Source organism: Onthophagus taurus, chromosome 7 (genome assembly GCF_036711975.1).
Source record: "Onthophagus taurus isolate NC chromosome 7, IU_Otau_3.0, whole genome shotgun sequence".
NCBI classification, from domain to species: domain Eukaryota; kingdom Metazoa; phylum Arthropoda; class Insecta; order Coleoptera; family Scarabaeidae; genus Onthophagus; species Onthophagus taurus.
The window spans coordinates 26,452,819-26,467,044 of NC_091972.1; the positions used below are offsets into that span (position 1 = coordinate 26,452,819).

Below are 14,226 nucleotides of genomic sequence, written 5' to 3' on the forward strand. Positions count from 1 at the left end.
GCGTAAGTAGTAGATAAAAGCCGATTCTAGAACCTCCTCTCAGAACCTCAGGTCAAGGCCAAGGCCAAGGTCACGTTGAGTGACCATGACCTTGACCTTGCCCTGAGGTTCTGGGAGGAGGTTCCAGAATCGGCTATTGCAAAGGGGGTCGTTGACCAGTAACCTTGACCTAAACAATGACCTTTACTTTGAGCTCACCTCAGGTCAAGATCACGTTTAGTGACCATGACCTTGATCAGTAACCTTGACCTGAACAATGACCTTTACTTTGACCTCAACGGAGACCTTGAAGTCAACCTTAATTGTGACCATGACATTGACCTTGTACGTGACCTGAAATGAAGGTTACACGACGTGAGTTCATTGAAAACCCCACTTCGGAGGAGGTATGCTTTAAATAGCAGATAGAAAATCGTGTTCAACAGTATTGAAGTAAGAGTGTTGTGAACATGTTGACCTGCGACGTGTGTTACAAAGAGTTTACTAGACCAGATAATCTTGTGAGACATCAACGCACAGCATGTATTGGGAAACGTCGAAAGGTGGAAGAGGATCAACAAGGAGATGTTATAGTGTGTGAAATATGTGATGAACACGTAACCAGACAATGTTATTCCTCACATCTGCGCAGCAACAAACATAAACAGAAAGCCTTCGTAATAATAGATGATGGTGTAGAAAAAATAGATTCGATATTTGGAGATAAAATATGTAGTTTTAGAGTGAGCGATCATGAACGGAAGTACGTAGACATGAAGGAATTCAGTAACCGAATTAGAGAAAAAGTTATCAGTTTGATACAGTCCGTGAGGAATGTAAATGGTAGTTTAAAAGTGAATACGGAAATTTTTGGATTGTATTTCATAAATACGAAGGAAGAAGTGGAAATCAAATCATTCAACACAAAAAATAAAATTATAACAGTAGCCGTAGACTTGTACCAAACATACGAGGACTTTATGGACGAGATTATGGTGAAAATGTCGGAATTCCAAGAACGGGACTCAGGTAAGAGTATAAGAATAGAAAAGTAGTAAAATGCGAAACTAAAGGTGTTAATACTGCAGGTTGGACCTTGTTGGAAATATTATATCTTGAAGTGAACTGTAACAAGTTTAATCCTACAAGAGCATCGAGCTACATCGACTTACCGACATCCATAAAAGGGAAGAGAGCGGTAATAAACGTGCAAAATAACGATAATAAGTGCTTTGCTTGGGCACTGATGTCCGCGCTGTACCAACCCACAGGTTTACCGCAAAGAATATCATCATACCCAGATTATAGGGAAACAGAATTAAAGTTTGACTGCGTAACATTCCCAGTACCCATCAGAGACATACCAAAATTTGAGGAAGAAAATAACATTTCAATTAACGTCTATGGTATAAATTCTTGGTATAATGGAGAGAAAATGGTAGATGATATTGTAACTGTATGTATATGTAAACAGAAACGGGAGCGTCATGTAAACTTATTAGTAGTCAGCGACAATTTCGGGAATAACCACTATTGTTGGATAAAAAACTTATCTCGACTGATAAATACACAATCATCGACTCATGAACATCAATGATATATTTGTGAGGGTTGTTTGCAATACTTTTCAACTGAAGACAAGTTGGTACGACATCAGATGGATGACTGTAAAAAAGTGAAAGCAACAGTACCAAGCGAACAAATAAAAGTGAATAAGTTCGGACATCTAGAAAAGGAAAATGTTTTACAATTTGAAGGATTTGAAAAAAAAAATGAAAGTTCCGTTTGTGGTGTACGCCGATTTCGAGGCGATTCTGAAACCCTTAACGCCCGAAGAAGGAAAAGTTTACGATGATAATAAACCATATACGGCCCGATGTTTTGAACACGAACCATACGCGTTTGCGTACTACATTAAGTGTGCTTACGATGATAACTTATCGAAATTCCGAATATACCGAGGGCGAAACGCTGCTCTGGAATTTATTATAAGATTGGAGAAGGATGTAATAGAGATCTATAAACAACATTTGAGGCAAACAAAGGATATGATACCGCTAAGCTGTCTGGACCAATTTGTACATGAACTGAGTTCCGTATGTCACATTTGTGATAAACCAATAAACAAAGAAGAGAAAGTGTGTGATCACGATCACTTGACAGGATTGTATAGGGGTCCTGCGCATTCCGTCTGCAATATAAATTATAAATTACCGATGTTTATCCCTGTGTTTTTCCACAACCTGTCGAATTACGATGCCCACATGTTTGTGAAAAGTATTGCCCTAAACAAGGAGGAAGTAGAGGTGATAGCACAAAACAAAGAAAAATATATTTCTTTTTCCAAAAAAATAGTTGTCGGAGAAACAACCGATAACAAGGGAAAGAAACGCAAAGTGTTTATGAAAATAAGATTCGTCGACTCGTTTAGATTTATGGCGAGTTCTTTGGAAAAGTTGGTTTCATATTTGGATGATAAGGATTGTGTGGAAGTGAAAAAGAAATTCAAAGACTCTGAAGAATTTAGATTGATGCGCCAGAAAGGTGTATTTCCATATTCGTTCGTAGATTCGTTTGAAAAGTTGGAGTATAGTAAATTGCCTGATCATACACAGTTTTACGACATATTGAGTTCAAGTAATATTTCAAAGGAACAATACTCTAGAGCACAGACTGTATGGAATAAATTTAAGTGTACAACGTTGGGAGAATACAGTGACCTGTATTTGACGTCAGATGTGTTAATGTTGACTGACGTCTTTGAAAATTTCAGGACAATATCTTTGGAGAATTACAATCTGGATCCTTGCCATTATTATACTGCGCCCGGGTTTGGGTTTGATGCTCTGTTAAAAATGACAGGTGTAAAATTAGAATTGTTATCAGACATTGACATGTTACACTTTTTTAAGAAAGGAATTAGAGGCGGTCTCTGTATGTGTGTAAAACGATCTGCAATAGCAAACAACAAGTTCCTTGACGATTTTAACCCGGAAAAACCATCATCATATATTCTATACTTGGACGCTACCAATTTGTATGGGTATGCAATGAGTTGTAAATTACCAACAGGCGGTTTTCGATGGTTGTCGAACCAAGAAATAGCAGATATAGATGTGGAGTGTTTAGATGATGAACACCTTGGTTATGTCTTTGAAGTGGATTTGGAGTATCCCGAAAGGTTACACAACCAGCATGATGATCTACCGTTTTGTCCCGAAAACATAATCGCTCCCGGATCGAAGCATCCTAAGTTGATTGCGAACTTACAAAATAAATCGAAATACATAATTCACTATGTAAACCTACGTGAATGTGTGAAAAAAGGTCTTAAGCTAACCAAAATACACCGTGCATTGCAATTTCAACAATCGCCGTGGATGAAACCATATATCGATTTTAACTCTGAGAAACGAATGAATGCTACGAATGAATTTGGGAAAAATCATTATAAACAAATGAATAATATCGTGTATGGGAAAACGATGGAAAATGTTGAAAATAGAGTCGATATACGATTAGTGTCACATTGGGAGAATCGTTACAGGAGACCCGGTGCAGAAGCTCTTATCGCAAAGCCGACTTTCAAGTCATCGAAAATTTTCTGCCATAATTTGGCAGCCATTGAAATGCAGAAGGTGGAGGTCAAATATAACAAACCTCTGTATGTAGGGTTTAGCGTACTGGAATTGTCGAAAGCGGTCATTTATAACTTTTTTTATAATTTTTTAAAAGAGAAATATGGTGAAAACGTATTATTGTTATATACAGATACGGATTCGTTAATTCTCGAAATATTTACTGAGAATGTATACCAGGATATCAAAGAAAATATAGAGATGTTCGATACCTCTAATTACAAGTTAAACAACAGACATAATATTCCTCCAGGGCCGCCGATAGTTGGAAAAATGAAAGATGAGTACCCAAATACGATATTAACATCGTTTTATGGTACAGGAGCTAAAGCTTATTGTATTAACACTTTGGAAGGAGTTGTCAAGCGTGCCAAGGGTGTGAAAAAGTATGTTATCGATAAAAACTTAAGTGTTTCAGAATATAAACGGATTATCGAAGATGGAGGTTCTGTGCGAAAAAAGATGTATGTCTTTCGCTCCTCCTATCACACGATGTATACAGAACTAAAGAATAAAGTGGCGCTCTCTGCACATGACGATAAACGTTACGTGATGGAGGATGGATGTCATACGTTAGCTTGGGGAAACTATCTTATTGAAGATCTACGCAGGGAAGATCTTTTGGACAACTTATTGGAGTTGTTAAACGTAAACATGTATGGCTAGTTAAATTGCGATCAGTTAATTTGTAAAAAAAAAAAAAAAAAATACTTGCTTGTATCACAAAACTTGTATATAAAGTAGAAAGTAGGTTGTTAAAAAGGTTACTTGAAATAAAATCAACGAAATTAAAAAAAAAGTTTTTTATTTTCTTAGTGTAAAAATTATAATACATCCTTTTTTGCAATCCAAGAATTATGAGAGCTATCCATTCCCAACCATTTCACTCGGACTTTATTTCCTTTTCGACGAAGAACTTTTTCAATTAAAAATACATCCGGGTGTTTCACACGTTGTAATTCTTCGTCGTAAAATGCTCCAAGAATGGGTTCTCCTCTACCATCTTTAATAAGGTAAGTCCTGGGATTAGTATTTTGAACTGTCGCTATGGTGAAAATTTCATTGGACCAAGTTGGTTGGTAACCTTTAGCAAAAGCGTGTCTGTACTTGCTAATTCGCACGTGTTCCCCCACATTAAATTTATGGTGGTTGGGGTCGACAACTTTAATGGAATTGTATACAGTATTTAACAGAGCAGATTCATTTCGTCGATTAACAGCTGAAGGTTTCATGTAAATGGTGCGATGTATTGTGTTGTTGTAAGATTTTAGTAATTTGGGTAGTAAGTCTAACCAGCGATAATTTCCTTGCATACTAAATTCTTTCCACATTTTATTTTTTAGGGTTCTATTAAACCGTTCGATAATCGAGCTTTTTAAAGTGGAATAGGTGCTGTAATGATTAATGTTAAGTTGTTCCATTAATTTTTGAAAATCGCTATTGTAAAACTCTTTCCCATTATCGGTTTGTAAGTTGCTCGGAGTAATATTCTTTTTACTATGCAAAATGTCCTTCATAGCTTGAGTAACCTCTTTCCCAGTTTTGGTTTTGAGTGGTAAGGCCCATGCGTATTTTGAAAAAGCGTTGATAACAGTCAGTATATACTTGTAACCTTTATTGACCGACGCATATGGGATCATTTCAACCAAATCAGCTTGATAAAGATCCAATAGTCCGTGAAGCAGAACGCGGCGTCGCCGATAATGTCGTCTCGCAGGTGCATGTAGTTCGTTAACGAGATCTCGCTTAACACTAACCATTACTCTACAACCCCTTCAATCAACAACTCTACAAGAAAAGGTAGTCCTCCTATCGGTGCATTATTTTTACACTTAATGGTATCTCCGCGTTTGAATTGGACTCCCTGGAGCGACTTAATAACGATATCGTTAACAAGTAACTGAACATGAGCGGACTTTACAACATCTTTTATCATACCTTCGTAGAAAGAATTGATGTAATCCGTAATTCCACTTTTGTTTGTGATTTTATAAAGTTTTGTTTTTGGATCAACATCTCCATCACCACGTAAAGTTAAAATAAATGTTGATGAAGGTTGTAGAACTTCGGATCTTGCTATGTGGTTCTGTATAACATGGTGGTGAACATGCTTACCAAATTTATCGAATTTATCAAAATTTATCTGAAGCGTCACAGAAACAGAAAAAAGTTTATATACCCTTAACGAATGACTTGCGCTTCCCGTAATTCCTCTATGAGGGATATAATTTCGTTATGATGAGCAGTATGACCTGCTGCTTCGGAAGCAAGTAGTAAACGCAACCGATCAACTAATTCGTTCACGTCGTCCCAGTATTCGTACTCTTTAATTGCAGCAGGTACTAACAACTTATTTAAGTGACCTGATCCAGTTTTAGGTTTTGGCCAATATCGAGCCCAGTACACATTTGGTCTTTGACCCAAGGAAATTGGTTTGATTATGTTCACAAACTTTTCATTTTCATCATCAGTTATGATACTTTTTGAAGCGTCATAATCTCTTTTATGTACATTCGAACGTTGTAAGATATCTTTGTAATTTCTCGCATCTGGTAAAGTAAATTTACCCGGTTTATTTTTGAATAACAACTCGTATAACCCCGGTGTTCCTGTATACGTAAATTCACCCACCAAAATGTTTTTCCCGTCAAACGTTATTGGTTGATTTGCGATATACAATCCATCGGTAAGTGCACGAACACCGTAAGTTTGATCGAACTCGTTATTTACATCTACTGTTAAACCCGTAACATAGGTACGTGGTAAGGGGTCCAGCTGCCCTAAAGCTTCTCTAATAACTGTCTGTTCCATCATTCCCTCCATATTCTCTTTCATGCGCGCCAACTGCTCCCTAGCGTCCCGCTCGTAGACATCTAAAGATGTGTCTGACTCACGAACAGAAAACTCAGGTGTAGTATCTCGACCCTCGAACACCTCTTCGTCGCTGAGAAATTGCGGACTCCGTGCGAGTTCCGGTGAAACATCCATGCTAGCTCCCGGTTTAATGGGTGTTGACGTAACTCTACGTTTAGGTTTCACTCTAGGAGTTTCCAGTTTAAGTCCTTTAGAAGGTTTCTGCAAGTCAGCCAGTAAGGCTGAGATATCTGGTGACTGCTCCTTTTTCGGGGTAAATAAATCACGTTTTATCCCGAATTTATTGTCGAGCGCTAATAAATTGACAGTTTGTAATTTTTTGGAAATATCTATCAGAGGTTCTTTCAGTGGAGCGAGTTGAGCTTCGGCAATGGACTGCTTCTGTTTTATATCTCCTTTCAAAGTGCGTCTTTTATGTTTAACATCTTCTCGCGCAGCTATTAACTGTAGTGCAACATTACGATTCATAGTTCAACGTGATAGTGTAATGATCGCACAGAGACTGAGCATGCAGTCGTAAAGTCAATGGTTTTACAGTATAATGTACTCATCGAAACCTTTCCGATAGCGTCCGTTATTTTTATCGCAATCTAAATCAATAACTAATATACCGTGCGGTGTATCCCAACAAGTTCGACAAATTCTGACAAAATCATCCCACGTAATGTCCCCTAGCAAATGATCGTTGTAAATATGTTTCAAGTTAGTGAGATCTTGTTTAAATAAAACTAAAAGGTTGCAATTGTCACGTAAAAGCTGCTTGGAAATGGCGCTATAACTTTGAGCGAGTAAAAAAGTATCAACGTTTCTATGACGACCGTATGAAAAATATTCCTTGATAATCTGTTGCTCTGTAGGAGCAATATCATCAAAAATAATAATTGAATATTCTTTCACCTTTGACGGTGGTAGAAATCGTCCGACATCTGAGTATTCATAATAGCCGCAAGAGCGGATAGGTTTAAGTAATTGTCGTAGAAATTCGTATTTGATTTGGTAGAGTGAATTAGAGCACAAATATACATTCAAAAAGCGCAACCCGTTGAGAGCTGTCAATAAAGTTAACATTACGTTTGTTTTTCCGGCACCCGAAGAACCAATTATCAAACCACGTTTACATTCCCCACCAAATAATTCGCTATGTCGTTTAAATTTATTTGCAGCGAAGTCGTTATGAAGATTACAGATTGGTAGTGTTAAAGGTTGGCTAACAAACTTAACGTCTTCAACCATGCTGATGGGTGATACTTGAACGGGAGATTAACAAGAAATGAAGTCGTAGTAGAAAACAATGTTTATTTTATCATAAAATGTAGCATACAAAAAATTTCAGCAGATTATTTATTATCATTGTTTCAAAATAATGGTTTACAACACTTTAACTATATAAACTGTTAACATTGAGTTTGAAAGTTATTTAAAGCGTGCGTAATATTACACAATATTTATTTTACAATAAGACGTGGTATACATAAATTTACAAAATTATTTATTATCATGATTTCAAAAGTATCTGTATGGTTGATGTAGTAGAACCACCAGTGGGTTATTCACATACAGATGTTATGTGATTAAACAAAATAAAGCAGTGTAAGTCACAGTACAATTTACACTACTTAGTATTAAATTAACAATAAGTAGATACGGTAAATATTCAAATAAGTAATTAATAATACATATTAACAAAAGCATGGGAGCGGTAACAATAAGTAGATACGGTAAATATTCAAATAAATAATTAATAATACATATAAACAAAAGCATGGGAGCGGAAAAGGTGAAAAGGAAGCGAACTTGTTGTCATATCATCAATTCGAACGATTTTCAGTATCATACAAGGATGGTGTACAAATTTGAAAAAACCACCTACAACATATTAGTTGCTGAGACATCCCTCCGACAATTCCTCAGTACTTTGATCCTCCTCAAGTTGTGGTTTAAAACAGACTCGAAACAAAGACACACGACAACACATCGCACACCAATATTTTTTATTTAAAATAATAGTCTGCAATCGTTCAGAAGATGCATACTTTATTTTCGAGCGCAATTTCACACGACAATCCAGTTGTAAAACGTTCGTTATACTAATATGGTGTAGGCGGCGTCGACAACGATAGCAAAGGTTGCCCAAATGTGATTCATAGAAAACATACCTTGCTTGATACTGAAGACCCACTCCGAAAGTTGAACTCCAATCAACCGGAGAACCGTGGAACAACTTATGTACGGTGCCTTGCGACATTTTCTTTCCAAAGCGTTCCACGGTGGGGAAGCAAACCTCCCCAAGATTGATTCGATCGCCCTTTCGGGATATTCGACGCCAGAAGCATATGTCCCAGCTGTACATTACGTTTAGTAGTAGAGTCTTTGGTAAAACATCTACTAACCGCAACGTACGGTCTTTACGGGAAATCGTCGAATTAACGCTCTCCATAGCCAACTCCTGCAACGTTAACACTGCAAGAGACAAAAAAACTGAACGAGCTTCAAAAAAAAACGCTATTAACCGTTGTCAGGCAGCAGCCTGAGAAGGGACTTATACAGGTTAATTTTGGTGTTGTACATGTTAAGGATGTTTGAAGAAGCAGCAAAGCAGACGGTGGGATTCTGGTTTACTGCATTCAACGCGTTCACGAAGTGGCGCTTATGATGTTCCAAAGTCGTCACTTTGGTTTGCAATTGAGGTTTCAAGCCCAAGATGAAAAAATCCTCTTGGGACAAAAGACTGCTTGCCAAGTTGGTTGTTGAATGCAGAAACGCATCAACCCATGGGTCGGGATGTGCGGTATTTACAGCTGGAAGATTTTGCCTCTGCGGGATAGTAGGGATAGGTAAAGGTGGTGGGAACACCACATTTTGTGGTGGGATAGTTGTGATAGTTGGCGGGCTGTCACGGATGTCGATGGTCACCTCTGGTGGAGATGTAACCACCGTTGCAGGTCTGGTTACTGTAGCGAGTGTAGGTACTCTTCGTGTGTTACGGGGAGGTTTGGCTAATGCGTTGCGCAGCAATCTACAGGAGTCTTGTGAAGCAGGAGAAGGGTTTGGGCGGGTAGTTTGTTTCACGCAACCCCTTGACAACAAGTTGACGCGTTTTTTTATACGGCGGGATGTGTACCGTATGGGTCCACTCGAGAAGACAGGCGAAACACATATCCTATCGGAGGGTTGGGATACGTCTTCCGTCGCTGGTACAGACGGTGCCGCAAGCACCTGGTTTTCAGCAGGTGCTTGACTTGTGACATCCGTATGTACAATATCTGGAAGTGGTTGTACCACGTCGGCCTGATTGGTAGCAGGTTCAGGTGGCACAACAACTTCCTGATATGTTCCTTCTTCTCGTATCTCCATACTGATGCGAGTTAAGCCGTAGGACGACAAGGTTGGACTGGTGGTAACAATCGCACCATTGTCGTTCCCTGGCTGTGACCGGAGCTCATTCATTATTTGCTCGTACAGTGGTGGGTCTGTAGTGAAATCCTGCATGGTACGACTCAAACCGTCAAAGTTGCCGCTGCAATATAATGGTAACGACGGTAGGCTTGACTCAACAACATTCGTACTGTCGTTATTGCGTGGCAGCACGGCAACCAGTGGGTCGGTCATACCATCGGTATTATCGCTTGCACGAGCGTGGCTGTTACCAATTAAGTGAAGCATAATGGGAAAGACTTCAAGGAATCAAAAGGGTTACAAAAAATTTGGATTATTTTATTAAAATTATACGTTCGCTCACGTCTGACAAGTTTGCAATGCGCTGAAGAACCACTTTTCTCAGCGTGAAGGGGAGGTGAAGAGGTTTCTTTAAATAAAACTCATCAATATGGATAAAAAAATAACATTTATTTCTTTTCTAACGTACATTTAATACAATGCATTTTAGGTGGTGGTGGTCCATCGAAATGAGTTTCCGCACAATCATTATTATAATGTTCAAGACACGGTAACTTCATTTGTAACATTTTCGATTGCTGGTAGGCGAACGGTAGTTGGGTCCAAATTCTTCGTAATTCCATAGATGGTACTTTATCGAAATAATACTGTGTTGGTAAATATTTTAAATCACGAGCTGGAATGTTCGCAAATGAGGCATCTTGTTCATATTTTTTCATTACGCTGTACACTTTCTTGGCAGATGTAAGTGGCCAACACCCAAACACAGTGAACACTTGTTCCATCGCAACCAGCTCTTAACTATCCCCCATTACGACTTGTCTCTGCTTTATAGTCACCGACTGTCTTTCGCATCCTTGTTTTGCACCCCCTCTTCGACAACTTCTTGTAAGTGGCGTACATTGGAAAGAGCACACATACTTCTTCGTCGCGAGTGAAAAGCACAGCTCGGTATACCCATCTCAAGTTTATAGATACTACCTTCCAACGCAAATATCGGCGCGGAAATAATATGTCTTAAAAATTTAATTTTTTCAGGTCCTTTAACATACACTTTCTTGACATTCCGACACAGATATTTGACTATGGCGTCGAATTCCATTGGATGGATAAAACCAACTTTCCAGTCGATGCAATGATGATGTGTCATTAACCAGTTTGCAGTATTCCTATATTTAGATGGTAATGAAGCTATACTGCTACTCGGTTGAAAAACGTGGTGGGTTATGCATTTGTTACTATCACATGATGCTAATTCTTTAGGTACGAACTGATCTTCGTTGACCATGAAACCTTGTATATCGAGAATTATGTATTGAGTTTTATTTGAATACATCTTGCTTCCGTACATCAACACGATTATCCATACAACGTACAACGTCGTACTATGCAGCCGTAGAAATCTGTCGCACAACTTATACTCTACGACTTTTTTTTGTTTACGCTGAATATAGAAGTCTCACATTTCGGATGATGAGCTACGGGTGCGATGCGGCTCAGGATCCGATCCAACTACATACTACCAACCCTTCTTTCCCCATACTCAAGTCATTTGTTTGACGATTTTTGTTAGTGGAGAATATTGAAACGCCTTATCATGTAAAACTAAACAGTATGCTGTGGTACCATCAGGAATCGGATTTTTTGTCGTAAATTCTATCCGTATTTCTACCCCACTTTTGTGTAGCGCTTCTGCTTGATATGTACAATCAATTCCAATCAGTGGATAATTTTCAATAAATTGTTTCGGAGTGAGTAATGGTTCTCCTTCCTTCCCATAGTAGGACTTTTGAAAGCGTGTATACATGTCATATAACACTGCGACACGATTACTATCAAAGTCCACGTTCAGATTATCGTATGGGTAGCGTTCACCGTTTAGGAATACCGTCAAATTGGTGAGTTTTACATTATCAAAGGTTGCCATGTTCGCCAACTGTTTTCCTTTCTTCTTTGTTTGAAACCCAATTATTATAAATCTAGGTGTTTCCAACTGCGGAGCTGTTTTCACAGCCCATGAATGCTTTGTTGTTTGAGGTAAAGAAGGATATTCATGTACTTCCCAACTGCGAAAAGGTATTTGCAGATCAATATTTCGTCCTGCTATTTTTGTTAGAGCTAATTGTTCTCGTAAGCCTACGGCTAGATGGGGCATTCTCCACACAACTTTATCGATTTTTAACTGTAACGGTTCTTCTACCGTATTCACAAGCACATCATTATCATCATTATTACGAATTAACACTAGCTCTTGTCTCACATTCATCACAATTGTTTTAAAATCTTCAGCAAACCCTATTAATGTCTTTAGCGGTACACTCAATCCAAAATTTCCATTTTTATCCATTATTGCATCCGTTACAGGGGATGTTGGGACCACTTGACCTAGCAGATCCTCGCCCATGTTCCAACCTGCGTTCGCCAACTTTATTATATCGTGAGGGGTATACGAAAAGTATCCTTTCATACATGATGTTAACCCCACGTTTCTCACTCCATCTATTTGAACACCATTTATAAGATAGCGAATATCACTGAACATAAACGCTACAGGATTATTTATCAATTTTGCAGTTGCACTAGCATCTTTTGTTGCTTTACCACTCGCATCCAGTTTACGTACGCTCCCTTCCACATACAAAAAACTTTCATGAGGCAATGTGTAATTGTCTATTTCGGGTATGCCTATACGAATTTCATCATTGTTACCGAAGCTAGTAGAACCAAACGGTTGATGGGAATGATATTCGTAACTTACAATCGAGTTATCTACTTTTATTTTCTCCGTGACGTTTAAGGACTCCATTTATAGTAGTTGAAAACCTAAGTTGCTTAAATACTGACGATTGACGCGTGTTAACTGGGTAGTTGATTTTCGCTTACTGTTAGGTTTTACATCCTTTCGTACCGTTTTATACATTACTCTATCACCCAGATTTTCCTGTGCTTTTCTTCGAACGTCGTACACTATACCCATATTAAATACCCTACTACTCACACCGATTTCAAGTGCACTCTCACGGTCACTTCTTCGTCTCTGAAGTTTACCAACTGACCGTCCTGATCAAGTATGCGTACTATTAATGTACTAATCACGTTCGTTGTAACAGGTAAGTAAATCGGTTGTTGCGGAGCTTCTATTATTTTAAAACCAGCCGGTACGTTCGGGAAGAAATGATACAACACGTGCATGGGTTGTCCATTCGTATACGATCCGGAGCTCAAATTACAATAAATTTGTAATGCATTCGTTTTATTTATATTCACGATATGATCCGATTCTGTTATCGTGTTTTTAGGTATAACTTTAGGGTTAAAACCAAGTAAGGAACCGATTGAATTATCGCTAGCAAAATTTATTCGCCGGTTTGTTTTTATCTCAGCACATTGCGTATTATTATTACCTCTTATGCGTATCTGTGTACCCGGTGTAGTCACGCTGAGAATATTCCTCGCTGTTAATGTTTTTTTAACGTATTCGTTAATATCGTTAATATCGTATGTTCCTAGCGGTATTTCAATATTCTCTGTAAAATTTCCCATATGATCTTCATATTGTAAAATATTGTTTGTTGAATCGATATTAGGTAACGTATTGAACGTTTCGAAATTTAAAAGAGCTAACTCGTATGTACCGAGTTCATTCAAATAAATCGGTGGGTTAAAGTTACAAGACAACTCCGACCCCCTTCCGGTGAGCGTAAATGTATAACTTGTATGTATTGTATCTTGTTCCATTGTTGTTCTCAAGACTAATCTTACACGGATACTTCCTTGGTATTTAAACTATCTAAGAAATGCAGACACAATTGTCCACAATTTGTTTGATCTTCTTTTTGATATCGTCGATAATTATACCTCACAATATTTCTCCCCCCATCCGATATAAAATACTTCTCCACTTCAATCGGTGGTCGTAAATCTCCATAACTGTCAAAGTAGTTAACATTTACACCATCCTTGTTGTAAGCTGTCCAGTGAGTACCGGGACCCGTACGATTATCAAGATTTATTATCCCACTCTCTCGTTTTCGGATTTTCTTCGGTAAATTGTTTCTCATGTACACCCCACGAAAGTTTAACAGATCAAGCGCTCGTGCATATCGCCTTAACTCTACATCCGTTAAAGAATGTTGGGGTATTTTTATTAGTTTTTTGCTACAGTTTTATAACCACAACCCTTTTTATATGGATTAATAAACATTCCTGTACCAATTTTGTTCGCCCTCTTGGGGCGTTTTAGTCGCTTTGATTTTCGTGATACCGTTTTCATGACTAGTCCGCAACCTTACTTATATGGTTTAATATACAAACCGCTGCCGATCGCTTTTGGTTCCAT

At 38.2% G+C, this 14,226-nt stretch overlaps 3 protein-coding genes across 3 annotated transcripts; 2 read left to right on the top strand and 1 right to left on the bottom strand.

Moving 5' to 3' along the window:
• The first annotated feature begins 376 nt into the window (after nucleotides 1-376).
• On the top strand, nucleotides 377-1,613 carry LOC111428755 (uncharacterized). The gene is made up of 2 exons (XM_023064422.2): nucleotides 377-1,008; nucleotides 1,068-1,613. The coding sequence occupies exons 1-2, from the start codon at nucleotides 450-452 to the stop codon at nucleotides 1,574-1,576; spliced, it is 1,068 nt and encodes a 355-aa protein (XP_022920190.2). The 5' UTR covers nucleotides 377-449; the 3' UTR covers nucleotides 1,577-1,613.
• A 138-nt stretch (nucleotides 1,614-1,751) lies between these two features.
• LOC139430453 (uncharacterized) lies at nucleotides 1,752-4,283 on the top strand. Its single transcript, XM_071197496.1, has one exon. The coding sequence runs from the start codon at nucleotides 1,752-1,754 to the stop codon at nucleotides 4,281-4,283; it is 2,532 nt and encodes an 843-aa protein (XP_071053597.1).
• A 7,147-nt stretch (nucleotides 4,284-11,430) lies between these two features.
• LOC139430454 (uncharacterized) lies at nucleotides 11,431-12,693 on the bottom strand. The gene has a single exon (XM_071197498.1). The coding sequence runs from the start codon at nucleotides 12,691-12,693 to the stop codon at nucleotides 11,431-11,433; it is 1,263 nt and encodes a 420-aa protein (XP_071053599.1).
• Nucleotides 12,694-14,226: the final 1,533 nt, after the last annotated feature.